General features: G+C 54.4%; 1 protein-coding gene across 2 annotated transcripts; it reads right to left on the reverse strand.

Moving 5' to 3' along the window:
• Positions 1-15: 15 nt before the first annotated feature.
• WDR62 (WD repeat domain 62) lies at positions 16-27,456 on the reverse strand. Of its 2 annotated transcripts, none has more exons than XM_051988888.1 (32): positions 27,175-27,456; positions 25,348-25,439; positions 22,154-22,216; positions 21,343-21,400; positions 20,899-21,069; positions 19,807-19,944; positions 19,220-19,402; positions 18,872-19,032; positions 18,509-18,698; positions 18,206-18,343; positions 16,975-17,153; positions 16,676-16,767; positions 16,154-16,279; positions 10,724-10,791; positions 10,431-10,552; positions 10,149-10,224; positions 9,376-9,487; positions 9,197-9,260; positions 7,351-7,473; positions 6,818-6,951; positions 6,193-6,245; positions 5,579-5,794; positions 5,290-5,426; positions 4,587-4,705; positions 4,154-4,291; positions 3,910-4,041; positions 3,056-3,185; positions 2,369-2,489; positions 2,119-2,260; positions 1,161-1,883; positions 793-878; positions 16-530 (listed from the first exon to the last, which is right to left on the reverse strand). In XM_051988888.1, exons 1-32 carry the CDS (start codon positions 27,379-27,381, stop codon positions 147-149), a joined length of 4,878 nt encoding a protein of 1,625 aa, XP_051844848.1. In that variant the 5' UTR covers positions 27,382-27,456; the 3' UTR covers positions 16-146. The 2 variants fall into 2 exon arrangements, with proteins under 2 accessions (XP_051844848.1, XP_051844849.1); XM_051988889.1 differs by having other exon boundaries at positions 2,194-2,260; positions 27,175-27,454.
• Positions 27,457-27,677: the final 221 nt, after the last annotated feature.

Consider the following 27,677-nt stretch of genomic DNA (forward strand, 5'->3'; position numbering starts at 1 on the left):
GGCACCAGGAGCCACTCACATCAAAGTTGTTTATTTTCCAAAAAATAGACATTTTCTTAAAAGCAGCAGAGCAGAGAAGGAAGAGGTTGTCATGTCAGTGTTATGGCTCTTGACCCCCCGAAGGGGTAGTAGTGCTAAGAGGCGGCTCACGTCCTGCTTCCCTGGCCCGCCCTTAACTCCCTGCCACCCGCCTTTCTTCGGACCGCCTGCACCAACAGCTCTGAGTAGTGTTCCAACAGGGCCCGGACCTCAGAGCTGGGCAAGGACCACAGGAGAGGGGACGGAAGGCCTGGGGCTGGGCTTGTGGCAGGGGAAGGGGAAAGGGCCCAGTTCGGGGTCGGGGCCGGGGCCAGAGCTAGACCTTGTGCTGGGGAAGGGGCTGGAGACAAGGGCAGGGATGGGGGTTGGGCCACCTCCTCCCCCCCAAGCCAGGTCATGGCCTCCAGCTGGCCCTGGATCCACAGGAAGGTAGATGACAATTCTGCCCGAACTTGCTGTTGTTCTCCACTCATCTGAGGGCTGGAAACCACCTGGGAAGAGAGCAGGAAGAGGCGGCGGTCTCGGAAATCCAGCCCTCTTGGCTGGGGGCCTCAGGCCCAGGTCCAGGCGGGCGGGCTTGCCCGGGCTTGGGACAGGGGTGGGACCAGCCAGCTCCATCCTCAGGAAAGAAGGATGGGGCAGGAGCAGCACAGGAGGACCAGGAGAGGGGGCCCACTCTCCCGACAGAGGCCAGGATCTCCCCCGCTTCCCCTGGCCCTCAGCCCCCCTCTCCACCCTACCCCCCACCCTTACCATCTTGTAAAGGTCCAGGGCCTCCTGGAAGCTGCGCTGCAGCTTTTGCGTGACGCTCTCCACATTCCTCATGCTGAGCTGGGGGACTGACAGAGGGTAAGGCCCGTCAGCAAAGCGGGTCCTGCCTGGGAGGCCGGCAGCCGAGCTGGGCCCGGGGAAGCTGGGAGCCCTTCCAGCCTCCGCACGGATTAAAGGCACAGGACCAGAGACAGAGAGTGGGGGTCATATGGTGGTGGAGAGGGGGCAGCGTGACGCTGTGAGGTGGCGACAGTGCCAGGACCTGCCCTACGTGGCAACGTGGGACGGGCACAGTGCAGGCCTCCGGGCCGGGGGTGGGAGGGGCGAGCCCTTGGGGCGGTCACACTCACCAGAGGGAGGTTCCAAGAGGGGGGTTTCAGAAGCGATGCCCCTGGGCCCCACAGAGTCTGTGGCTGCCGGGCCCTCGGGGAGGGCCTGAACTGGCGGCTTGGCTCCCGACAGCCTCTGGAGGTAGCCAGGCCCATAGAGGCCCAGGGCCTTCATCTCGGGAGAGTCGCTGGCCAGGAACGCCGCGGGGGCGGTCTCCACGGTGGCCAGGGAACCCTTGAGCCAGCCTCTCCCCGGGCCTACCTCCGGAGGCCTCGGGGCTGGGGCGGGAGCAGGGGGCGGGGAGCGGGGAGGCATCCGGAGCGGGTCACAGACATTGGGCAGGTCCAGTCTCAGGCTGGCTCGGGCTTCGTGGTTACCCCACAGGGGCAGGTCCGGGCCCCGCTCCGGGCCGCTCGGCTCTCTGGCCGGGCTCGGCTGACCGTCCTGCCCCAACGTCGGGAGTTCTCCCATGGACAGAGGCCGCCTCAAGCCATACGGGGGTCGGGGGGGTTCTGTCAGGGTCGGGGTGAGGTTTTCTCCAAGCGAGACGCTTCGGGACATCTTGGCTCGGGAGCTCGTGGTGGACTCCAGGTAGGAGCAGGCCTGGGGCTCTCGGCCGCCCCGGGCCAGGGTGCAGGGGAGTGGAGGCGACTGCTTCGATTTTCTTGCCCTCTCTTCCTCCAGGGAGGGGCCCACAAGAGCCTCCGAGGGTGGGCCCGGCCCCATGCCAGTGACGCCAGAGCCTAGGGGCAAAACAAAGACATTTTGCTTCTCCGGCCATCCCTGGGAGAGGGAGGGAGACTGGCCGACAGCCTCAGGCTCCGTGGGCTCGCGTCTGGAGCCACAGTGGGATCACCACCCTCCCTGCCCCGGTTCAGAGGGTTCCCAGACAACCGATGCCCAGGACGGGCCCGTCTAGGAGGAGCTAGAGCGGAGGGGCCGGGAGGGTGAGGAGAGGGACGCACAGGAAGGCCTTACCCAATGGGAGCAGGGCCTTACAACAGGGCAGGGAGGATCTCGGCAGGAAAGAGGGCAAAGGGGTCGAAGTCTTACTCAGTGGGCACCAGGACGCAGGCGCTGGGGTCTCCGTGCTCTTGGCTGCCTTCCCACCAAGGAGTCCCTTCAAGCCAAACCCGTCAACAGTCACCCGAGAGCGCCGGGGAGCCGCCGCCCGCCCGCCCCTCCCTGTCTCGAGTTCCCGTCGGGCCGGTGGGGCAGCCCCACTTACATCCGAGGCGTCTGCGGCCCCATAGCTCCTCTGGGCCTCGGGCCCGTCCCGGCAAAGGGCCACGGCCTCCAGCGGCTTCACTAGCTGAAGGGGCAGCGTAGGTGGGAAGGTGTGCGCAAACCTGGAGGGGAAACAGGTGCATCGAGTGGGATGAGCCCGGCAGGACCGGGGCAGGGAGGGAGACGAGGAGGGAGCCAGGGGCCCCGCCCTCGTGTGATGGCGACGGGTAACAGCCCGGCTCCGGGCTTGGCACAGTGCCCACCCGGGCCCACAAAGCTGGGGCACCAATGGGGCTTTTCCTCTTGAGAGGGGAAGGAGACCAGGGCCACAGACACAGAGAGGAACCTCCAGGAAGAGGAAAATCAGGCACTTCTTGAAGTGCATGGACTGGGCTGGAGGCGTCCCGGTGTGGGGGTGGGGGGCGGGGGGCCTTCAGCAGAAGTGGCCACGTGGGGGCCCGAGGCCTGGGAAGCGGAGGAAGGGCCTTCCACAGCGCCGCGGGTCTATCCGGGGCTTCTTGGGGAGAGTGGGGGGACGAGTCTGCACGCGTCGGTGTGTAATCTGTGTCTGGGGGCCCTGGGCCAGGCCCTAAGGCCCCACGCTATGGGAGTGGGGGATCCCGGTGGGATTGGCCAGGGCTCCCGGGGGCTGCAGCAGTGGGGAGGCGTGGCCAAGCCCTCTCCCTACCTGGGGCTTTTCTGGAATCGAGAAAGAAACTGGGCAGAAATGCTCAGGCGAGGGTTGAGGAAGAAATGTTTCTCAGATTCCGTGTCTACCTCAGGGGCCTCCATGTCCTTCAGGGAACCATTAAACAGTTCTGGGTGGGCAAAAACAGCACTTGTAACTTGAGCGACTGCCCAGCTCTATGGGAAGGGATTGGGGGAGGGACCCCCAAAAGCAGCAGCTAAATAAAACTAGCGAGAAAAGGCTCATCTCTGCAAATGGGGTGCGTCTGAGCCCTGGCCCGTGGGCTCCGATACAAAGAGCTGCATCCTGACCTGGGAAGCAAACATTCCGTTCTCTCTGCTCTGACTTCATTTACTTCATTAAGCTACACTGCTTGCACCCCCCCCCTCCCCCCCCGGCCATGGACTCCATGGAGATTAAGCTGCTGAGCAGTTGCTGGTCTGAATTGGTGGAAGGACTTTCCAACACCTGGGAATTCCCCGTAGCAAAAGGCGGGAAGCCCATCCGCTTCAGAGAGGAGGAGGGCCCGGGCAGACATTCAGAGGCCTCTGTCTGTGCTGCAGCATCACTGGGGCACAGGCCCCCTCCCACTGTCCCCCAGTGACAGGCCCAGCCGTCCCTGGGGCTCTAAGGCCTTTCACTCCACTAGAGCTTGGGAATCTGGGAAGCAGAGCACCCCCCTCAGAACAAGGCACCCACAAAATGCTGACTCCGTGCCGGGCGCTCCCCCCATGGGCCGGGCGAGACTTCCCTCCCCCCCTTTCCCGAGATGCCCAACCAAGGAAGGGATCCCGTCCCCACCCCCGGAGGGAGGCGACCCTGACCCTCCTGGCCTGAGCGGCCCAGCGCCTTACCTTCAGGATGGGCATCAGTGAGGGTTTCAAAGTGGTGCCTGAGAAACTTCTCCTGCTCCGGGGTCTGCGGCAAAGAGCTGCTGGGGGGCACGGGCCCCTCGGGTCCAATGAGCTCCACTTCCAAGGCGCTCTCTGCGTCCGAGGCCGGCACACCGGGAAGCCCAGAACAAGAAAGCAGAGCCAGGCCTTGCAGGAGAGGAACTGCCCGCCCCCCGCCCCCCAGGCCGAGGACAGCGGGACTCACCTGGGACTAAGGGCATCAGCTCCAGGGGGCTCTTCTCGGCCTTGGGCTGGGGGGGTGAGGAGTGAATGGCTTTGAAGCTGCCTTCCAGGTCAGCGGGCTCCGCCTCCGTTTCAGCCTCGGACTCCAGCGAGTCCCCACCTGGAGGGAACAGCCGGGGGGCCACGCTCACTGGGGGCCGAGCCACAGTCAGGCCATCGAGGAAGGAGGGAAGGGGAGAAAGCGCTCGCGGGCCTCCCTAGGCTTTGGACAGGGGTCTCTCCCAGGCTGCGTGCGCGGGCACAGCTGGGTACAGGGGAAAACAAAGCCAAGGCCGCGGCAGGGCAGAGGGACAGACCCAGCTGCAGCCTCAGCAAGCTTCCTGGGGGAGGAGCAACCCTAGGAGGAGCAGGCTCAGCCCGGCCCGGCGCCAGGAGCCCCTTCTCCCTGGGTCTACCTTCAGGCTGGAGCTCCTGCACGCGGCTGTCCAGGTCCCCCTTCAGAACAGAGCCCACTCGCAGATACCCGTTGCCCCGCTGAGAGGGGGGGATGTCCACGTCCTTCATGTGGTACTCACTTTGGGCAGGGAGAAAACCCGAGGGAGAGGCCGTCACCGAGGGCCCCCAACCTCGCCCGCTCCCTGAGGCAACCGGAGCGGCCCCCGAGGGAGGTCCAGGAGGCCTCCCGAGAGGAGGGTGAGCCTTCAAGGGCAGAGACTGCTGGGCAGCTAGGGGGCGCAGCAGAGACCCAGCCCTGAAGTCAGGAGGGCCTCAGACACTGAGCACTTCCTGGCCGTGTGACTCTGGGCAAGTCCAGAGCCCCGGACGTGGCAAACCTCCCAAAGGAGCCGCTTTCCTCCTGGCTCCCGGGGAACCCCTCCTTGGGCTGGCCACAAGGCGCTAACGAAGGCCCCCACGGAGTCACGGCACTTCTCAACTCCCAGGGTGAAGAAAAGTGAACTGTCAGCTCTTAAGTGCAGGGCTGGGGGCGGGGGGATTTATGCTACATTGGGAGAAGCTCTCTCCCTCGCCCTCCCAGAAAGAAGCAGGGGGCCCCGCAGGGCAGGGCCTCCCTCCCCCCATCCTCCTCTGAGCCTTCCTCCTGCCGACGCAGCCCCGGGGCCCGCACCAGCAGGAGCTCCGCCAGAAGGAAGGGCGCACCTCTTCTCGGGGAGGGCCTCTGGCTCCAGGGTGTAAATGATGATGTCACTCTCTTTAGAAGACTCCAGATCCAACTGGAGGAAGTCAGGGCACCGGAACCCACCTTCCGTCTGGCTTGGACCCTCTTGGCCCTCTGTCTAAAGGAGGACAGAAGCTCGTGGTCCGAGAGCAGGCCCAGTCAGGCCTTTCGGCCCGGGACCAGCTGCTCAGAACACAGCGCGCCAGCCTCGCGCCCCCCTCACTGGCCCCCACCGAAGCCTGCCTGGGAAACCCGAAGCTGGACGCTGACCTCGTTGAACAGCTGGGCCAGGCTCTGCGGCTCCACCTTCTCCAGGCCAGAGTCCTCCAGCACGTCGGGGTTCACGGGGCTGAAATAGTAATTCAGGTCCCGGGCATCCAGAATGGTTTTGATGGGCTCCCTGTCAGCGCGCTCAGCCCAGCGGCCGTGGGGCTGGTAGCTCCGCTTGGCATGGAACGTGGCCCCATCCACGTCCTCATCCCCCAGCTACAGAGACAAAGGAGAGCCAGCTGTGCCCCTGCCCGCCAAGTGCCAGCCGCCCATCTCCCGTCCGGTGCAGGGGCCTGCAGACAGCCACGAAGCACCAACGTGGTTCCAGGCCTCCTGTTAGGTTCTGGCACCGTGGCTGCCCAAGATGCCCCTGCAAGGAGACTCAGCTCCCCGGGACCAAGCATCTGGTGTGCTGGGAGAGGGGGCACCTCTGGCACGCCGGCCCGAGCAGGATCCCCTTCTAAAAGCCCTCCCCGCCACACCCAGGCTCTTCAGCCCCCGCTCCCAGAGGGCACCAAGTGCCAGGAAATCATCACCAAGGAAGGGAGGGCCTCAGCCCCACCCATGCTAACAGACGCTGTCCTCAGCAGCCCTTCCAAGCCAAACCCACTTACCAACCGCTTAGCCCAGAGGGGAAGCTTGCCATTGGTCAGCAGACATCGGGGATCTAGAAAGCCAAAGGGGATCAGGGTCAGGAGGAGAATACTCTGTTACCATGTCTCCATCCCTGGGGAATTGCAGAGTCCTCAACAGACACCCACGCCTGACCCTAACTATCTCAGGGGCCAAAGGGAACCCCCCACCAAGCACAAAAGAGCTGGGGGGGGTCTCCTACCCCAGGGGACAGGGGACAGAACAACTCCCCCAAATAAGCAGCTGCCCAGAAATGGGATGAATTGGCTCAGAGGTGCAAGAGGCTGGAGATATTATAGACCAGATGCCCACCCAGTGCCCTGATGCTGGGATTGTGGCGCTAGCCAAACCTTTTCAGTGCAGAGTCAGCCATGTTGGCAACTTCTGGCTAAGCTCCCTGGGAAAAACTCAGCACTAAGTGGGGCCAGGTTAGAGCCACTGAGCTGTGACCCATCATTTCATGGCAGTGATTAGTAGGTCGTAGGACCCTAGGCCCCGAACTGGGGGCGTCGTTCACAAACAAGGAGCCCGAGGTGCAGGGAGGGGACGAACACTGAGTTAGCAGCAGAGGCCACGCGTGCCCTCCCTGGGCAAGCAGGGACCTGCCTGTCTCAAAGCTGTCTTTGGTGGGGGTCTTCAGCAGCTCCTCTGGCTCACACTCCTCTTCCAGTTCATCTTCCGTCTGCTCTCCAGGGCTCAGGGAACAAGTCCCACTGGGCACAGACATGTAAGTTTCCCGCCTGAACTCAGAGGGCAGAGATGGGGCAACTGTTAACGCCTTCCCTGAGACTGCCCCCAGCCCTCCTCCATGGCCAGGCCAGGCCAGAAACCCGGCTGCCCCAGAGCTTGAGCAGGACACGGCTGACTCCATGCATCTCAGCCCTAGCCCAGAAACCCCCATCTCAGAACCCTTTCCCCTCCCGTGGCCTCCGGCTGAAGGGCCCCAGGAGTCTGTCCAAGCTCCGGCTTCCAAGTCCCACCACGCTTCCCAATGGGTGAGGGAGGGCCAAGCCCCTTCCCAGCTTTCAGACCCTGTCTCGCCACCCTGGGGGGCCAATGGCGAGCCTCTGGAGAGGTGAGCCAAGTGCTCTGTGCCACTATACAATGAGGGAGAGGAGGCCAGAGGCCCCGCCCCCCACCTCAGCTGGCTGGTCCACTTTCTCTCTTTGAGCTTCTTCTGCTGCTCAATGTGATCAATCTCCATCAGGTGCTGCTTCATGCAGCTGGTGATCTCTGGGCCCAGCTGCCAGATAAAGACACAACTGGAGGAGAGGAAGAGACCAGACGTAAGGGAGCGATTGCCAAGGGGGGAGAGAAGAGGAGGAGGAGGAAGAGGAGGAAGAAAAGGACTCAAGAATTGCCGTTCTAAGCACTCAGTATACAGACAGAAAGCCAGGAAGAGCCCTCGCTCCTCAAGAGCTCATGTTTTAAGGGAGAAAGGGAGAAAGCTCTGAGCCAGATGGAAGCATCTCAAAGAAAGGGGTGGGGCAGGGGGGAGAGATCAGGGCGTTTAAAGACCTCAGTGGAAAGAGAGCTCTGGACCAGAGGGATCCAGGTGCAAATTCCACTTCTGATACCATGTGACCCCCTCTTAAATAAGCCTCATGAAAACGTGAGGTTCCCATGAGACCCCCTACACGAAGGCCTCTGTAAATTGGCCTTCCAGGCCCTGTGCTAGTGGCCCATTTGCTAAGGATGCCACCAGGATCATCCTACAAGGCACAGATGAAAATGCTGAAAAAACAGGAGGGCCACTCAAGGCCTCCTCCCCCAAACCTGTCGGCAGCTCTTCAGGATGACTCTTTTGGGTCAGTCATTCGGCTGGGTCAGATCCAGCTGACTGACCCGTCCCCTAACTCCCATTTGGGACCTTGTTCCCCCAAGAGAGCACAAGAGACTCTGTCAAATCACTAGTGTGCCCTTCATCCATCAGACAGAGAGGAGATGGCACCCGACCAGCTAAAGCTGCTGGCTCTTGGGGACTGCTGCTTCCCTTTCTAAATGCTTACAAATCAGGGGCAGCTGGGTGGTGCAGTGGGTAGAGCACCTGCCCTGAAGTCAGGTGGACCTGAGTTCAAATCTTGGACACTTAATACTTCTAGGCTGGGTGACCCTAGGCAAGTCACTGAACCCCAATTGCCTCAGCAAAAAAAAAAATATATATATATATATAAAATGTATCTTTTACACACACACACACACACACACGGATATATATACATATATGCTTACAAATCATCCCTTTAACAACGTCCTAGAATCAGAAATCAGTCTCTCCCATCCTTTGAATCTTAGGTTTTTTAAGAAGTCCCTGAAAATATCTAAGGGCGTGCAGCAGCCTCAGGGCAGGGGCTGCCCCATCACCAGCCCATGGCACCGGCATCTGAGGAACAAAAACTGTTTCCTCCAGCGGGCACCACTGGGACCACTAGGGGGCGCCACAGTGCACAAATCACCAGGCCTGGAGCCCAGCCTCAGAGGCTCTGCCTGGGCCGCGTGGCCAGGTCACTGCCCCCATCTGCCTCACTTTCCTCATCTGTAAATGACTGAGAAGGAAATGGCCAAGCCCTCGAGATCGCTGCCAAGAAAACCCCAACAGGGCGTGAAAAGTCAGACGTGACCTTCCCCTCACCAGAGACGCGGCTCCCGGGGTGGGGTCCGGCACAGCAAACTAGACCCCCTGCGACAGCACCTGGGCTGCTCCAGGCCGCCCCCAGCCCACTGGAAACATCCGCCCGGCCCAGCCTGCTCCCTGCCCCGGCTGCTGTGAGACTTACCAAGAGACCCTCCCCACTGGTCACAGGACCCCCCCCGTGGGCCCTGGGCACCTCAGAGTTCTCCCAGACATCTCCATGCTGGTCAGGAGACCGTGGATACTGAAGAGTGTTTTAAACAAACTAAAGTCTGTATTTTCATTCCTCTATCGCCTCTTCACTTCACTTCCCCCCCTCCCAGAACCCCAGTGGTTCACAAGGGTCCTCTTACCTGTCTCCAGACACAGTGATCAGGTGGCGACAGTCATAAGTAAACTTCATGCCTGTGACAATTTCTGCAACCAAATCAGAGAAGAGTCTCTCACACACTCCCCCCCACTCCCGTGGGAAAGCAGCCAAACACGCGGGCCCCAAGGAGACCCCCTGCCTGGCTCCTGAGACCAGACCTACCTGAATGTCCAAACATCTTGGCAATGCACTCTCCAGAATAGAAGTCAATCACCGAGATGCTCTTGTCAGAGCAACTGGTGGCTAGGAAGGTGCCCGAAGGGTCAACATGCACCTGCCCAAGGGGAGAGGGAGAAACCATCAAGCCAGGCCTTCCTTGGCCTGAGAAGGGCGCCTTCCCGCAGGCTTTCACCCCCTCCAGCTAGTCAAGGCCAGCCCACCTATCTAGTTCCCACCCACCCCCGGCTGCCAGGCTGCATCTTCCTGCCCCTCTAACTCCCAGAATCCTTCAGTGCCTGAGCAGATGTCCAAAGGGCCAAGACACGATTCTGGAGAAGACCAAGTCTTAAAAATGCAAACATTCTTTTAAGTTGTGAACATTTCAGATTTCAGAAAACAGGATTATATTTGAAATCGTGAACTCCAATTACATGCAGTTAGTTCAGCATCAAGGACAGAAAGCGGGCCTGGGAGCCAGGAGGGCCTGCCTGCAGCATCAGGCCTCTGCACAATCCCACCACCTCCTAATGCCCTGGAAGAGCCTCCGAGACTGCGCACTGCAGAGCCGGTGCTGACCTGCAGGGCCACAGCATCCCCAATCCAATCTGGATCAAGCAGCACGTGGTCCACAAAACGGCCCCTTTCTTCAGGGCCTTCTTCCCGCCTTACTCACTCACAGTCTGTCCCTCCCTCCTCGGGGCCCCTCCAGAGCTTGGAGCCCGCCCTGAGAGGCTTCCGACCCACAGCCATGCTGCCCACCCCGAGGCTGCTCTCACCTTCAGCAAAGAGCCATCGTCCCCCTGAGAGCCCTTGTAGCATTTCTTCTGTTTGCCATTGACCGTGTTGTAGACTCTGGGGAGAATGTCAGGTACCCTCAGGGCCTCTGATGCTCACTTGACCCTAGTCCAGGGGGTCAGCTCCCTCAACTCACCCGCAGCCCTATCCCGCCCAAGGGTCAGAGGGGGGAGGCTGACCAGGACCTCACCGGCCCCATCTGTCAGGGGCCCCCAATACTGAGGGCCCAGGGAAGGGCCACAAGGCTTTGCTTTGGGGCTCACCTCACATTCCTGTCCTGACAGGCCACAGCCACGTACTTCTGGGTGATATCGATGTCCATGTCATACAAGGTAGTTTTCTCTGCCACGTGATGGGTGCGTACAAAATGAAGGCCATCGGAAACCTAGGGCCAGAGGCGGCCTTCAGAGGCCAGGAAAATCCCACTTCCCACCCACCACCTATGGGCAACATCTTGGTTTTTAGAAATAACAGAGCCATGAAGAGAATGCCCATAAAGTGCTCCATAAGCCCCTGCCTTCACCCCAACCCCCCTTCCTAGGAGTGGCCCCCTGACCTTTTGGGCGCTGCGGAAGTAGATGCTTTTGTCAGCTCCACAGCTGATCATCTGGATGTCTCTGTTCCCTATAGGAAGGGAGAGAGGTTGGGCCCCTAACCACAGCTTAGCCCACCCTGTTTCTGCAATTGCCCCCTCCCATGGGCTTGTCCCCTTCAGCACTCACTGGGACCCCTCATTCTCTTCTCTGTAAATCTATTGTTTCCCTAAATCGCCCCTCCCGGTGGTCCCACCTGTACCTATAACTCCTACATTTCCACAACACTCCCCTCTCCAGGCCTTGCTGTGACCTCCCCCCAGCAGCTCCAACCACTTCAGTCCTTGCCATTGTGACTGTCCCACATCCCCAAATGTCCAGTTCATGTAGTACAAACTGTTCCTTGTCGAGGTTTTTAACCTGCAACTAGTCCATGAACTTTAAAAAATATATATTTTGATAGATGTATTGCAGTGTAATTAGTTTCCTTAGTAACTGAACGTACCCAAGTTCAAACATTAAAATGATGATTCTTGGAACGGCTCCATTTCCGGACTTGACTGCCCAAGACTCACCAAAAGGCTTAGGTAGGCCCTGCTCCATTGGCATCCCCTCCCCAACAAGTGGTTATCCAGTACCCACCCCAAGTCCTCTACTGATGGGAAACCCTCCGGCCCCAGGAGGCCACTCCAATTTGGTCAGCTCTGGTGATTAGAATATTCTTCCATACCCTGAGCTACTATGACCTCTCTCAAGCTCCCCTTGTTCCCTTATTTTACCTCCCGTGGTCAGGCAGAAGGAAGCACTGTTATTTCTGCCACCAGACCTTCATGACCCACAATCTCCTCTTCACCAGGCTCAATGTGCTCTGTTCCCCTCACTGGTGAGCAGACAGGGAGCTAGAGCTCCAGTTCCCTCCCCATCCTGGCTGCTTTCCACTTTCTCAGCAATGCAGGACATGCTCTGCCAACCCCTCCTTTGTTCTGGGCAGGGGGCCTGTCATCATGTAGCTGCCACATCCTACTGGGCTTGAAATTCCCAGCTCTCCCCACCCCCCCAAACTATGCTTCCCCATAATTTTTCAAATTCAACATTTCAGATTTAACATCTGACCACTAAATATCATCTTATCAGTCGGACTATCCCACAAGACCTGCCTGTTAAGGTCTTAATGCTTGGGACTGGCTGACTGATTTTAGACCCCAATTCTAATTGACATTAGTTACCTCCCAACTATGCCATCTGCCAATCTGATAAGCATATTTTCACTGATGTTTTCATCCAAGACACGAATAAACATAGCACATGGCGAAGACCAAGGTCAGATTTCTGGGCATTCTCGAAATTTCCCTTTACTGTGACACTGATCCAATCATCAGCTAAACCAGATCTGCAACACCCAATTATGCTGCCACAGAGCCCAGATCTGCCTCTTCCACAAGCACTTCATTGGAACTTTGCTGAATTTAATGGTTTCCTGTTGAATAACTGTTCTAAAAAGCAGAATAGTCCAAATTGACTCAGCTCTGGCAAAGCCAGAGCACTTACTGATCACTGCTTCCCTTTGCAACCATTCACAAGCCTTCCCTTTAACACAAACCTACCGTTTTGCCTTCAAAGCCATACTCACTGGCTCAATTGAAAATTGGAAGGTTGTCTGTCCCTAGTCTTAAGAGACCTTTCCTTATGCTCTGGAATTCTCCAAAGTGATTTGAGGCCAGGAAAGTGTAGCCATCACTACCTTCAGCAACGTGGAACACTGTCTGAATTCATGAGAGCAGCAAGGTGCTCCTTCAAAGTTAAATGGAGCTTCAGTTCACTGTGACCTACTTTGGAGCTTATCACTGCAAGTTATTCTTAGAAAACAAAAGCAAAACAGAAGCGGGTTAGCCCTGTCTTCCACTACCAGTTCCACTGTTCCACTCAGAGTAATGGCCGTTGAGTCTTTCCTTCATATTCCTCTTGCCCCCAACACACCTCCAAGTGTCCTTTCTTGTCATCCTTACCATTTGCCAGCCTTAATAAAGTTTTTATTAGTTTTTAGAGGATTAGGCTATCCTTTTGTACTTCATTCTCCATCACTGTTGCTTCTAACTTCTATGTTAAAACAAAACCAAAACCTAATTGATCAAAGTACGGTCCTAGAGAAGAATTAAAATGCACCTTCCTCTCTTCACTGCAGAAATGGGGGAGTCAGACTATGGAATACCATGCTCACTATCAGATGAGCCATTTGGCTATTTTTGCTGAACTTTTTTCCTGTTTCTTTTTGAAATGCTAAGGGAAGAGAACAGGATATATTCTGAAATAGAATAAAAAAAGAAATGTAAAGTAAAAACTAACAGCATCAATAAAATTTTTCGAGTTCCCAATGCAACCACGTCTCTTTCCTATTTTTGCATATCAAAATTATTTGTTCTGGTCACTTGTTCAATTTCCCATCACAAACTCTAAACTGTAAGTCATGTTCCCCGCCTCAAGTTCCTTTTTTTTTTTTTTTTTTTTGGGTGAGGCAATCAGGGTTAACTTTGCCCAGGATTGTGTGGCTCATAAGTATTCAAAGGCAGGATTTATATCCAGGTCTTCCTGACACCCAGTTCGGGGCTCTCTCCATTGCACCAAGTTTACTCTTCCAGAACCGGGGGTTTGAGCATCAGACAACAGGTGGGTTTTCCTCTCCTGTACCACAAGTTTGAAGATAGAATGGCTCTTTCCTCCAACAGTGCCCCCATTTTTACTTCAGAGTCCAGCCCATGAACACTGGCCAGGCTCAGATCCAAACCAACAATTCCTCTTGGTGCTTGCTCCATTTTTTTGTGGAAGTAATTATCAAGGAAACTTAATTATATCGTGTCAAGTATTTTAATTACTTTGTAGTATAGGGGCAGGTAGCCCTCAAACCTGATGTGTGTGGGAAAATGTCAGTCATGCTTAGATAATAGGTGTCATTTATAGATGTGGTAATAATGTAGAAACCATGGATGGGCGGCCAGAGCATGTACCAGTAGATCCCAGTTCCTGGAAGGTCCTGCATCCCTCTTTATTGGGCGTACTGCTTCCTTGCTAGGCTTGTCATCTTTTCCAAATCCCTTATCTTTGACCTTGTCCTCCACAGCTTTTGAAGATCATTTTCCACTGCTGTGTCTCTCAAGGCCTTCCTCAGCCTCCTTTGCTAAATCGTCACCCATCTTCCACACTAAGAATCGGGGTTCTTCACCAGAACTCTTCCTGAAGATCTCTTCTCTCTACGTTCTTCCTTGGTGATCTCAAGAGTTCCCATGAGCTCAATTATCCTCTCTATGCAGATGATAACCAGGCCGACTCGATATTCATTTATCTTTTCATCCAGACTGACTCTTCCCTCTTTTTGGCTTCTCAATGTCAGTTGTGAAATTTAGCCACAACCTCTCTCCAATCTGTCCTCCTTCCTCCACTCACTCACAGGGCCCTGAGCCTAGCTCAGATCCTTTTCCCTTCTGTCCTAAATTACTGCAATAGCTTCCTACTCATTTTCCCATCTCCAGCACCTCCCTTTCCCAATCCATCTTGCATACAAGTGCCGAAATCACTAAAACAAAGACTCTGAATGGGTCACTCTCCTGCTCAATATCCAATGACTTCTTAATATGAAGAGGATAAAATAAATTCCTCAGACTAGCATTTGATCCCAACTCATTATTTTAAAAAGTCATGGCTTTGCTATTATTTCAAATCCTCCAAGACTTGCTTTTGGCCAACCTCTCCGGACTTTGTTTTACTCTCCTTCCCAAACTATATGTCCCAGTTCAAGGGAGCTAAGGGGCAGCCCCCAAACTTGACATTCTGTCTAGTCTCCATGCTTCTGTACAGGCCAGGATACACTCCCTTCCTCAATTCTATTTAGATTTATTTATTTGGGTTTAACTTGAGAGCCACCTGCTAGGTGAAGCCTTTCCACCTACTGTCTTCTTTGCCTTCCCAAATTTCACGTATTGTCTTAGCTGTGTACAAAGGGATCTGCACTCTCGCCCCAGTCCCAAGAGGATGAAATCTCCCTGGGTGAGAGACTGTCTGCTCTTGTCTTGGTATCCTCAGGATCTGGCGAATACCTCAAGGAGTAAAGAGGGAATCAGGACTGAGCCTGTGATGTCACTGGCAGAGGAAACTTCCAATAAATAAATAAATAAATTTTTCCCTTAAGAATGAACAGCAGCCTTTCCTGTGCAGCTGACTGTCTTACAGATCTGCCTAGAGCAAAGCGGTTGAAACTCCAGGCCTGCAAAATGCCCGAGTACAAATCAGACTAACATGTAATTAGGGAAAACAGAAATCAGTAAAAAATATAATGCAACAGTTCCTGCCCAGTTTCTATTTACACAGATCTGACATGGCCAGGACAGGTCGAAGGCCCAGTTGGCGTCCTGGCTCGAAGGCTGGGACTCTAACCCCGAGGCTTCACTGCCTGGGGAGAGGGTATATGTTATCTGAAAGTTGAATTTCCGAAAACCTGGGGAGATGGTGCTTTGGCTCTTCAGCCTCCTTGCACTGACTCCCTGAGGTAGCTTTATTTATCAGGGGTTCCTACCTCTTCTTCACACATGACACAAGCTTGCTGAGCTGCCTCTGGCTGTAACTGGAAGAATCCTGCCAGGCCCTAATGCAACCAGATGAGGTGCTCAGCTGGTCTCTTACCAGTAAAGATTTTTTAAACTTCAAATTACTAAAGTTACTCTCTCAAAGTAAAATCTAACCACCTTCCTTTCTCTCTTCCTGCACCTGTTGCTACATTGTCTCCAAACAACCTTCTATCGTTCCTATGATCCCCATTTCTACCCATCTCCTGCTCTGGTCACAGGCACCCCTCCCCCCCCACTCTGAGGCCATTGTCTTCAGCCCCAAATCTTGAAGTCCCGGCTCCCATGAGCCACCTGAGCTTCCACCCTCAGCTCGGCATCTCTACCAGGGTCATTTTGGTGTCAGCTGTGAACAAGCCACTTCAGTGGGCCCCTCCATCCTTCCTAAAGGCTGACCACCACACGCCCACCATCTGTCCTCTTGGTCTCCCCGCGCCCTCATCGGCTGTCCTGCCATCTCGCCACCCTTCCTGACCACCCAGAAGTCTCTCTGGGAGTTCAGCCCTCCTCTTATCTCCTTCAGGCCAGAAGGGATCAAGACCACAAGGCAGAGGCAGATAAGACTTGGTCTTTTGGGCCCAGAAGGCAGAAGTGAGAACAATGGGAGGAAGCTGCAAAGAAACAAATAGAGCTTTGATTCAGGAAAATCATTAGAGCTGACCACAAGTGAAGTGGGCTGCCTTGGGAGCCAGGGTGGAATGGGGGAGGGAGGCACTTCCAGCTGAGTCTAGATCCCCCTTCTCCATTTGTTGTCATGGGGATGGAATGTTGTCGAGCATGGGGCGGAATAGGTGGCCACTGGGGTCCTAAGTCCGAAGGTCTGTAAGTCTGTGTCCTTACCTGCAAATTTGATGGCTGTGATTGAGGAGGAATGGTCATCCAGGGTTTGTTCCAAGTTATAATTCTTGTCCACATTGAGCACGTGGATGAGCCGGTCCCGACTGGCAGAGGCCAGCAATGTCACCCCTGGCAAGATAAGAGGGCCCAGGCTGCCCAGCAGATCTTGCCACCTTCTCAGCCTCCCACACTGACTTGCCCAAGTGTCTGGGTCCTAGCTTGCTGAGTGTATCCCCGCTTCGGGCTCTTTCCCAGGGGCCTATTAGCTCAGCCTCCAGAGAACTCAGCCTTTCCCAAGGTTCAGGTTGCCTTACAATATCCAGGAATTTCTCTCAAGCTCCAAGTTGAGTTTTAAAAGTCTTGAGATGAATCCAGAGCTCTCTACATGCCTGCACCAAGAAATCTGAAGGAGACGGATGGCGTGGTCATGGCATGGAAGAAGCTCCTTGTCCCTCCCTTGTTCATCTATTTCTCCACTTCCTTGAACACATCCTTGCCCACCCCAAGGGGAAAAAAAAAACTTACCAGTTTCAGGCTTGGAATATTCCAGACACAAAACTTCTGCGTCATGGGCTTCCACTTTAATCAGCTCATCCATGAACCTGAGCTCATGAATCCTGCAAAACACAACAGCCCCCCAGCCAATGGGCAAGGGCAGCCGGGTCTCATCTAGCCCCGTGGGCCCGGCCTGCCTTCCCGCTTGCCATCAGCTCAAGGTTCCAGGGCTAGATCCTTTGGATCCTAGCGAGGAGACGGGGGGAGGTTAGGCCTCTGACTGAGGGGAGTCTTCAGCACAACTGGTGTCGCGTGAGGGGGACACTTGCCTCAGATTTCCACTGCGGTCGCCTGAGGCCAAGTGCTGACCATCAGGACTGACCTGCATGACCCGCACTCCTGACTTCATGTCCACAGGAGTCCCGTTCTCATTCCCCCGGTCTGGGAAATGGGATATGTCTTGCAGGTGCTGGATGTCATTTTCTACATATACCACCTTTAGCAGGTTCTTTGAAGAGAAGGGAAAAGGAACAGTAACAGTCAGTGACCGAGGAAAGAAGGCCCTGAGATCAGGAGCCAAGGCCCAAAGTGTCAGTCGGCTCAGCACCAGGAGGGCCTAGGATGCTCCAACCACGGCCCGGCCTTGCCAAGCTCGGGACCACCGTAAGCGCCAAAGCCAGGGCCCGGGCCACGGCAGACAGAGCCGGCTGCCCCAAGGGAGGCAGGTCAGAAGCACGTCTCCAGGCCCGAGACAATGTGACGAGTGGCGGGGTGGGGGCACCAGGCTGGCCCTAGCTTCCCCAGGGTGGGAGCCTTCTCCAAGCCCCACCTGTACTTCGCTCCTACACAGGAGGGCACTGGTCCACTTTTATAGAGGGCAGGAGGCAGCCCAGCCCCTGGCATAGAGCCCTGCCCACAGAAGGAGCCCAGGAAATGGCACAGCTTCAGGTTTGGGACTCAATTTAACAAGGCAGGTGAGTCCATGTGTATAACCCTTGGCAGACTGCTTGCCTTCTCAATGAAGGGAGTGGAGGGGGAGAATTTGGAACTCAAAATTTAAAAAATGAATTGTTAAGGGGCAGCGACATGGCGCAGTGGCTAGAGCGCTGGCCCTGAAGGCGGGAGGCCCCGAGTTTAATCTTGCTCATTCTTCCCCTCCAAAAACAAAAACAAGGAATGTTAAAAATTGTTTTTACAAGTAACTGGGGAAGAATAAAATACTACATCAATTTTTTAAAAAAAATACAATTGCATCTGGGGCTCCCAGCAGCCCCCCAGAGATGGAGACCCGGGAAAAGGCCTGGCCCTCACTTGCTCTCAGCATTTGTGCAGGGTCCGGGACACATCGGAGCCAAGCTAAGCTGGAGAAACAAGCTGGTCACAATTTCAGAGGAGCGCTAGACCAGGGAATCTTTTGGGCAGGGAAGATGTGGAGAAATGGGGAACCATTTGTGCTCTCCGGTGGATGCTCTTTGCCCACCATCACCCTCCATACCAAGGTTCAGCGGCAGAGCGGGGGCTGCCCCGCCTACAGAAGCTCATCAGGCCATGGCTACTCACGTTACTGAAAACGTTCTTGGGCCGGCCGGAAGTCGGGCAGCTCTCCATGTTCCAGAAGCGGATGGTGTTGTCTGAGGAGCAGGTCAGAAAGGATCCGGAGGGCAGACAGGCTCTCTGGTCTTCGAACTCTGGGTAGACCTGGAGCCCCCAAGGAAAGTGCGAGGCGGCTCTTGTCACTAGTGCCCAAGCCAATGGCTGGCAGAGCCCGGGCAGCTGGGCTTCATAGGCCTCCAGCGACAAAGACTTGGGACCTTTCCCCTCAAAGAGGTTGTGAGCATTTAGGGGGAGAGAGGGGAAGCTCACCTCGACATTCCAGACGTAGGAACTGTGGAAAAGATCAGACCACACTTTGCCCACTTTAGTTAGGTCAAGGATGTCCCAAACATAGATGCTGTGGTCCTTGTACACGCAAGAGAGCCAGTGGTGGTGGGGGTCAAAGGCCAGAGCCACCGTGTCCGGGTAGACCGACTGGGCCTTCCTACTGAAGAGGAAGCTGGCCAAGAGAAGACATTTCAGTTTCTTCATCATCCCCAGAACCAACCCCTCTTCTCCTTTCCCCAGGGGAGGGGAAGATGGCAGGATTTTGAGTCTCTTGGGGCCCCCTCCCTCCACTTGGACATGGGCTGGGGAGGGCTGCTGTTTCCCCTTGGGCAGAGGCTGCAGTACCTGGGATCCAGGCCTTGGGCCACATCCACTCCCAGGTAGTGGGGCTTGGGTAAGTTGGTCACATAATGCATGTCATGTGCCTGGAAGATGCGGACCGTCCCATCAGTGCAGCCGCAGAAGATGAGATCCTCACTGACACACAGGCAAGATGAAAGGGAGACCTGTGGGCAAAAAAGGGGAGTCAAGGGGGAGAGGGGGGCCACACAAGGTCAGATCTTTTATGACTCTGCTCACCCTCCGCCGCCCCACCCAGGGAGCCCAGCTCAGACGTGCACACGTGGGGACGGGGGTTCTGCGGGCTCCTGGAGTGGGAGGGATTTCAAAGCATCAACGGGAAGATGTGGCTACCTTTAAGTTGATCCACTTTTCCAGGACTCTCTTCTCATTAAACTGGCAGAGGAGACCAGAGTAGGACACACAGAAGGTGTTGCCCGCCATCCTGCCCCTCCCACAGGCCACGCCACAGAAGACATTGTTGTGTAGCTCTCCCAGGATGCCCGAGCGCCCCACCAGGGGCACCGTGCCAGTCACCTAGGGGAGAAAAGGACGGTTCACAGCCCCACACGCCTCATGATGGCAAGGGTTAATGCGGAGGCAGCCACTAGGGAGGCCTGAAAATAGCACACCACCCACTGGGTACAAGGGCAGGAAGGGAAGAGGAGGGGGAGCGGAGCCCGGAGGCAGGCCCAGGGCCAGCAAAGAGGCAGGAAGGAGAGGAGGAAAGTCTAGGAGTTAAAAGCTAGAGCCGAGGCGCCAGGGAGGGCCTGGGACAAAGCTAAGCAGCCGCCCCTCAGACGCAGAGAGAACGGAGGGGAGGTGGCCGGGCTGAGGCACTTCCTCCGGGGACCCCGGCCAGCCGCACTCTCTCTGGTCTCCCCCTCTCCCTCCCTCACCTCTCCCCTCCTCCTTCCCCCTCCCCCCTCTGTGTCTCGCACCTTTACTTCCTTGGACACCTCCAAGAACCAGAACTTGACGTGCCGGTGGCCCACAGTCACAAAGTAGCTGCTGTCCTCAGAAAACGAGATGGCGATGACCTTGCACGACACCTTGTTGGAGGCGACCACACTGTCCTTCTGGAAGGGCGCAGACAAAAGGCCGGTCCCCAACCTTCCCGGACATGCCCTGGGCCCCGCAGGGAGCCCTCTTTCCCAGCCGCTGCCCTCAGCCTTTCTGCCTGCACTGCCTGGGGCTCCTTCTGGGCCAGCTCCCTGGCCCGGTGTCTCCTCCAATGCAAACTCCTGGAGGGCAGGGACTGGTTCTTCTCTGTTTCCCCAAAGCCTGGACCAGAACCCTGCTCCACCTCAGCCCCTTCCAGGGGATGACAGTCCGGCCCGGAGGGCCATGGCTGCTTTCCCTCCTTTCCCCCTGAAGGCCCAGCCAGCAGATGCTGCCCCTCCCTAGACAGCACCTCCTCCCAGCATGAATTTCCCAGGGACCTTGGCCCCCATTCTCCTTCTCCCAGGAGGGGAGGCTAGGGCCGGGCCAGGCTCGAGGAAGAAAGCACCAGGGCCGCTGTCCCAGCTCACGGCAGAACGGAGGCAGCCAGACCTGTTTCTCTGCCAGCGGCCCACAAAGGACTTCACGGAACAATGGGCCGGCAGAGAGGTCTGCCAGGTGGGCCACTCCTGCTCAGAAGCTTCATAACTGAAACCGGCCCCAGGCTTGAGATTTAAGCCTGGATTCAATTCCTACGCCAGACCATGAGAGTCAGCTCCTTGGAGCCCCAGTTTCCTTGTTTGTAAAATGAAAATTCACACTAACCCCTCTCAGGCTGCGTGGTGAGGAAAGCCCCCTAACTCTCAGATCCCAAAGCTAAGAATGACTCATCGACGACTGGCCTGGCCCCCAGGGTCCCTCCACTCCCAAGCCAGGGACCACCTTCTACCTGCGTGGTCCACAGCCCGGACGCTACCCCACAAGTCCGCCTCTGCCTCGGCAGTCTCCCCCAAGCCCTGCCCAAACGGGCCTGAAGGGAGGACGCTTTCTAAGAGCCAAAGGCAGGCTCGGCGGGGCTGGGCCCCACGTACCTTCCAGTCCCAGACGTTGACCACCATGTCGTGCTGGTAGCCCATGGACACGATGTGCTTCATGTTCGGCGAGAAGGCCACACACGCCACCCCGTACTTGTGGCCCAGCATCTCCGCCACCTGGCTCTTCTCCTCCACGTCCCAGATCCGAACAGCCGGCCGGTGCCCGTTCTGGGGGGCAGAAAGCAGCAACCACGCAGCCGGGTCAGAGCTACGGCGGCCGCCACGCGCAGGGCGGGCCTGGACTCTGGACCCCAGTGGGCAGAGCCAACAGGCTCCCGGACCAGGCTGCAGGTGGGGGGCGGCATTTATGTGACTCTGGGACCAAGTGGGGAGCACGGGACCTGTTCCCTGCGCTTCTGGCCAGCCTCGGGCCTCCCCATGAGCTTGAAGAGCAGAGAGACCCGGGGCTGCCATGTCACCACCTCACACCTGCTAACTCACCTCGCCAGTCACAATGTATCTGCCATCAGGAGAGAAGGAAAGGGCGCTCAGGGCTTTCCTGAGGACCAAGAGAAGGAGGCTGTTAGTTTTCTATGTGCCAAGAAATGGTTTACACGCTTGCAGAGGAAGCTGCGCGGGGACGGGAGCCACGCTGCCACACTTCCCTCTGGGGCCCATGGGAGGGCCAGTGCCCATCCTCACCACCAAGGCCAGGCTCACCAGTGAGCAAGGCCAGAGGGCAAAGGGAGGAACCTCAGGACTCTACCAATCAACGCTTTCCCCAGTTTCCACACTCGGAGGATGTCTACAGCCCATTAGGAGGCGGCCACATGGCCCAGCCAAGGACAAGCACCGGGCAGGGATCCTTGCAATCCTCAATAAATGAACAAAAACTAAAAGAAATTCCGAATGGTCTTTGAAAATACCGAAAAAACCTCCCCGTGGCCCTCACCATGGCCCTGAGACATAGAGGGGAGGTGGGGGGGGAGGAGTCCTTGGAATAAGGAGACAAGCATCAGAGAAAAGGCACAATTCTCCCAAAATGCAGACGCTTGCCCCCACAGACCTCTTTACCAGATAGAAAGATTTCCCCCTCTGGGCCCCCAACTGCCACGGTCCAATTTTAAATCCCGCTAGGTGGACAGGGCTGGATCCAAGTTCAAATGCTGCCTCAGCCACATGAGCTCTTTCTGCCTCAGTTTCCTTACTGTGAGGAAATGAGAATAACAGCTCCTACTTCCCAGAGTTGTTGCAAAAATCAAATGAGGTAACACCTAAAGTGCCAGAGAAATGCTGGGGTTATTGTGGTTACCTGGCAGTGTTGAAGATGTGCTGCTGCTTACTCTTCTTGGGGTCTAAGATCACCACCACACAGCTGCAGACACAGACAGGCAAATGTTTGAGCCAGCCCCCTCCCTTCCCCCACTCCCTTGCTGCCCCTTCCCACCCATCGGGGCTGCGTGTCCCCCACACTGGGGCCTGCGGCAAGGACACAAACCAACCCAATAGTGCATGTTTCACGCCTGAGGAGCAATTCATTTGTTTGAAAGGAACTTAAGGAAGTTGGTAGGTCAATTCTGTATCCTAGCCTCCTCTGGTATCTTCTCAATAAATAAGATCAAAGGTCTAGATAATTTCCTACTTCAACTAGAACAATCTTGAAGGGCCACTAACCTATTTCCCCCAGTCTCTCCATCTTCTACCACCTTTTATTTTGATATTTTTTTTTTCCAAAATTGGTCATTTTAACTTAAGTGTTTGTTTTAATTTGCATTTCACCAACTGGTGATTTGAAGCATTTCTCCCACATTTGTTAAGTTTGTATCACTTCTTTAGAAAACCATGTATTATCATTCCACCCTTTATCTTTCAGGGAATCATTCAGTCTTATAAATTTGTGCCAATTTCCTGTGGAACTAGGATAATACACTTTTATCAGGGATGAGTGATACAACATTCTTCCCAAATGATTTTTCTTCTTATTCTAGCTGCACTGATTTTGTCCATTTAAAAGCCTTTTAATTTTAGATACCTGAAATTGTCTATTTTTTGTGTTTTACAAAATCTCCTTTATCTTTTTTCTATTAGGAATTCCTGATTTTCCACTGTCCTCTAATTTTTTTTTAATATGACCTTCTATATTTATCTATTTAGAATTTAATGTGGCTATATATACATACAAAAATATACACTGTTTAAACCTGCTAATGTTCACCAAACACTGTTTTCCCGTTCCCCTCACCACAATTCTGCCTGTTCTTAGCAAATAAGCTCAAATTCTGGGATAAATCCAACACTGGACTGTTAGATTTGTCTGCATCTAGCCCATCCCACTGATTTATTTTCTCTTTTGTAACTCTTTTTTTGGTTATTACCAAATAGTTTTGATATTTACCTTAAAATTTAAAAATATGGTATTAAGATACTCCTTTTCTATATTTCTTATATCTTCATATATATATACATATATATGCACTTTCTCCCCCTTCCCCCCTCATCTTTCCTTTAACTACTGAGACCTTTTTTTTTCCTCCACATGTTATTTTTTTTCTTCCAAATTCTGTGGAGTAGTTTAGTTGGTAAATTTGGTAGTTTAGTTGGTAAATGATTAAATCTGCAAATTAACTTAGGCCATTCTTATACTGAAACAGGCATTAAAACCGATTGTTTCTTCGATTCCTTTCTTTCCTTCTATAAATAGCTTTGTAGTTATACTTAAATAAGTGTTAAGTGGTCATGGTAGGTTCATGGCCAACATTTTATTCATTTTGTAGTTATAAATGTCCTGGCTTTTGTTGGGAACATATACAAAGGCTGATGATTTTTGTGGATTTATTTTGTATTCTGCTACTTTGATGATGTTTCTGATCATCTTGATAAGTTTCTAGAATAAACCATCATCTATCTACAAATAGATAATTTTACCTTCTCTTCCCCTTGTTTATTCCTTTCATTTATTCTTCTGTTTTATTGATATAATTACCATGTCTAGTTTTAAACTAGTCAAATACTAGTGAAGAGAAGAGAAATTCTTACTTTAGTCCTGATCATACTAGGAAGTTTCTCAAATTTCCCCATTACAGACACTATCAGCTCTTGCTTTTTAGAACAAATGCTTTTGATCCTATTTTTAAAAAGTCTTCCTAAACCTAGACAGTTTAGCATTTTTAATATAAATAACAGATATATTTTGTTAAAGGAATTTCTGAACCTATTGATATGATTGTGGTTTTTGTTATTTATATGATTTGTTTATTATTATTATTATTTATACCTACATTTTATATGGTTAACTATATTGATTGTTTTTCTGATCTTTGGTCTAACTTCAACTTGGGCATAATGAATACCCCTTTTGGATAGACTATTGGTTCTATGTTTAGTAAAATTTTAATATTTTAATAATTCAATATTAGGGAATACTGCTCCATAATTCTCTTTTTCTGCTTTACCCCTCTCCTTGGTTTAGGTCACTGACAAAAAGTTCCCATGGTTATCAAATATTCAAAGAACTGTTGGTAGTATAAAAAGATGAAAACAAATCAAGCACCCAAGGACTAGAGAATGGCTGAACAAACTTAAATGAATGAATCATATACAATGGTGCCATAAGGAAAAATAAATATAAATTAATTCAGAGAATTAGGAGAAGACATTTATGAACATTGATACAGGTTTGGGGACAACTAAAAGAACAACAGATGTAAATAAAGGATGTAAATAAGGAAACAGCTGAAGTCCAACAGAATTCAGGTCAAACACAATGGCCTATGTTATTAGTTCCAGATGAACGATGTTTAGACAACACTTACTTCCTTTCTGTTAAGGTGAACTATATAAGTTTCATGTGCATCAATCAATTTCAATCACAATGCTAACTAATTTTGCTTAACTGATTTTTTTTTTGGAAGGTACTCATGGGAACTTTCTGTTAATGACTTCCTTGGGGTATAAGCCCAAACCAAAGAGAGGTAAAGCAGAGAAAGAGAACTATCAAGCAGTAATTACTAATGACTATTTACACAAAAACTTTAGCAAACATATAACAGTGATATATCCAAAACAAAGATTTATTAAGGCCAAACTGGAGGCAAATGAGGGATTAGAGGAACAATTCCAAATGGGAACGAAAGGGGGAGGGGGGAGCACAAGGAGTTTATGAAAGGGAATGATTATGCCCAACAAAATGTATCAAGTTTTCAATAAGCCCCAACATAGCATCTATCACATCTCTTCCTATTCAGAATTCCTAAACTGAGATAATCCCATTGGGATATGTCCTTGAAAAACCCGTTAGGAACTTGGGCTCCTTTTCTCCCCAGCCTCTGCGACTGGCTAGAGAGCCTGAGAGCTCTCCTCGCTGAAACCTTCTGAAGCCCAGAGGAGTCAGGCCTGGATTGCAGCTCTCCTTTGAACAAGGAGGGAGGCTTGGACCACAAAGCGCCCCCAACAAGCGAAGGGAGACGCAGGTCTCCGACCGCCCAGCTCAGAAGCCACACTACTCACCCAGCCAAGTAGGCGATGTGGCCTGTGTTCGGGTCACATGTTAAGCCGCTGCTGTTTTGGGCTGTAATGCCCAGTACTTTCTCCAGGGTTACCTGCTCCCAGAGAGAAAGCAAACATCAGAGACCTTCCAAAGACCTGGCGGCAAAGTATGAGCCCGGCCTTCCCGCCGAGCCCACTGCAGCCAGCCTCCGGCACTGTCCCCACAACAGTGACACCTTGGGGGGACGTGAGGAGCCAGCATAACTACAAGGAGGCCCGAGCACCACGGGGGGCGTTTAGGCATCCCGGATGGGTATCGGGGCTGGCTGCTGTCCTCCCTTCCGGAAGCCCACCAAAATGACATCACCAGTTAGTACCCTGTGTGGGCCGTGGCTGGTCAGACAATCCCAGCTCGGAATGCCCTGCCACGGGCGGACACAAATAGTCCCTAGAACAATTGGGGAGGATTCGCTAATGAAGGCACTTCAAGTTTCCTTTGGGCTACTTCAATTCTGCTTTGCTCATAGAGCCCTTCGGTACAAGGAAAAACAGCGAGCCCACAAGCAGCGGGCTGGGGCATTACTCCCTCCAGAACTAAACCTGGAGGACCTTAAAGCAGGGAGGATGCCAGAGAACCGCAGTTCTAATCCCACCTAAACCTAGCCACAAACTTTCTCAGTGACTTAACAAGTCATTATCCAACAGCTCAAAGGTCTCTGGCCAAAGGGGAGCCCCCACCTCCCGAGGCTGGCCATTCCACACCATCGGGGGGACCTCATCACCAGGGTGGCCAGGATATCCCCACTTCTCCTGGCCTTCGGAAGATAACATCCCCACAGTGTTCCCGGGAGACCTTCCATGCCAAAAACTGTTCCAACTGCTCTTACTAGTTCCCTTAATACTCTAAGAATTCAATTACCAGCTTGGATTGGAGGGAACCATCTGGCAAAATAGCTTGTTCCTAAAACGGTTTCGACAAATATGTCGCAGGTGACCTCGCGTCCCCAATTCTTTATTTTGGAAGTAACTGGGGTTAAGTGACCCTCCCAGGATCACACAGATAGGAACCATTAAATGTCTGAGGTCGTATTTGAACTGGGCTCCTCCTGACTTTAGGAGGCGCTCCATCCACTGGCCATCTAGCTGCCCCAATTCACACACTGAGCAGACCAGTTTGGAAAGATTTGTGGCTCTGGCCATAGAAAAGGTCCGGCCAGAGAATCCTAACCAAAGATCTAGGGCCAGCTGGTCCGACGCCCTCATTTCACAGAGGAGGGATCCAAAGCCAAGAGAGGTGAAATGAGGCCCAATTGCTGGGAGGGTCATGAGGCCGGCATCTATAACCGCCCCCCTAAAGCTGCCTAGGGGGAGGGGAGGATGAGGTGACACGGGGACAGGAAGGCCCTGGAGAGGAGGGGGTGCAGGGAGCCCGGGCATTTCCCCGCTCCCCTACGCAGTGTTAGGGAGGGGACAGTGAGTGAGAGCCCCCCAGAGGCCACCTAGCCCAATCCCCGCCTGAGCTCGGTTCCGGAGACCAGCTGAGGCTAGATAGAATCCCTGAGGTGGGAAAAGGGGCGGGGCCAAGACGGTCAGATAGAACTGTAGGGGCGGGGTGGGGGGGCAGTGTAAACTTGGGGGGGACGGTCCTTGAGAGCGAGGCAGGGTGGTCCCTGAGAGGAGAGCGAGGTGGGGAAAGGAAGGAGGGCAACGAGTGGAGGCCGGGCTAGGCTCTGGGAGGAGGGACGGTAAGAAGCGGTCCCTAGGGGCCGGGGGCGGGGCGGCCTCTGAGAGGAGGGGCATTAAGGGGCGGTCCCTGAGAGGAGGAGGCGGGGCGGCGCTCGTTCTCACCCGGCTCTGCACGGTTTCCTCAGGTCCAGGCAGGAGCTTCACTCGGCGCCTCAGGCAGAGCGGTGGGGGCGGCGGCGAGGAAACCATACTCCTGCGGGTCGAGCCCTGGCCGCCGGCCGCCTGCTGCGGCGGCTGCTTCTCCCTCTCCCCGCGGGGCCCCGCCTCGCTCCGCCCGTAGCCACCGAGGCCGGGCTCCGGGGCCGCCATCTCGGCTCCCGGCGCCCTCCCGACGGTCCCGGCGTCGATCGGAACGAGCGGAGAGACCGTTAGCCGTCGCAACGGCCGCTCGCTCCGAACCGCCGCGGGAAAAGCCGGCGCTCCCGGGCGATTGGCTGGGTTTCGCTCCAAGGCCGGCCAATGGCTGAGTGGCCGGTCCCGCGGCCAGCCAATCAGAGGCCAGGGGAGGACCTGGGTGTATCGCGTCACTGGAGGGTGGTGGCGGAGAGGGGAAAGCCGAGCTAGCCCAAATAACGAGGAAGGGGTTTCACGCTCCTCCACGGCCT

Source organism: Antechinus flavipes, chromosome 3 (genome assembly GCF_016432865.1).
Source record: "Antechinus flavipes isolate AdamAnt ecotype Samford, QLD, Australia chromosome 3, AdamAnt_v2, whole genome shotgun sequence".
In the NCBI taxonomy this organism is placed as follows: domain Eukaryota; kingdom Metazoa; phylum Chordata; class Mammalia; order Dasyuromorphia; family Dasyuridae; genus Antechinus; species Antechinus flavipes.

Coding starts and splice junctions, on each gene's coding strand:
- WDR62 (XM_051988888.1), bottom strand. CDS start 27,381: ATGGCGGCCCCGGAGCCCGGCCTCGGTGGCTACGGGCGGAGCGAGGCG. Junction 17,154..18,205: donor CCAAGAACGTTTTCAGTAAC/GTGAGTAGCCAT, acceptor TTCTCTTCAAAG/AACCTGCTAAAGGTGGTATA. Junction 531..792: donor CCCTGGACCTTTACAAGATG/GTAAGGGTGGGG, acceptor CTCTCTTCCCAG/GTGGTTTCCAGCCCTCAGAT.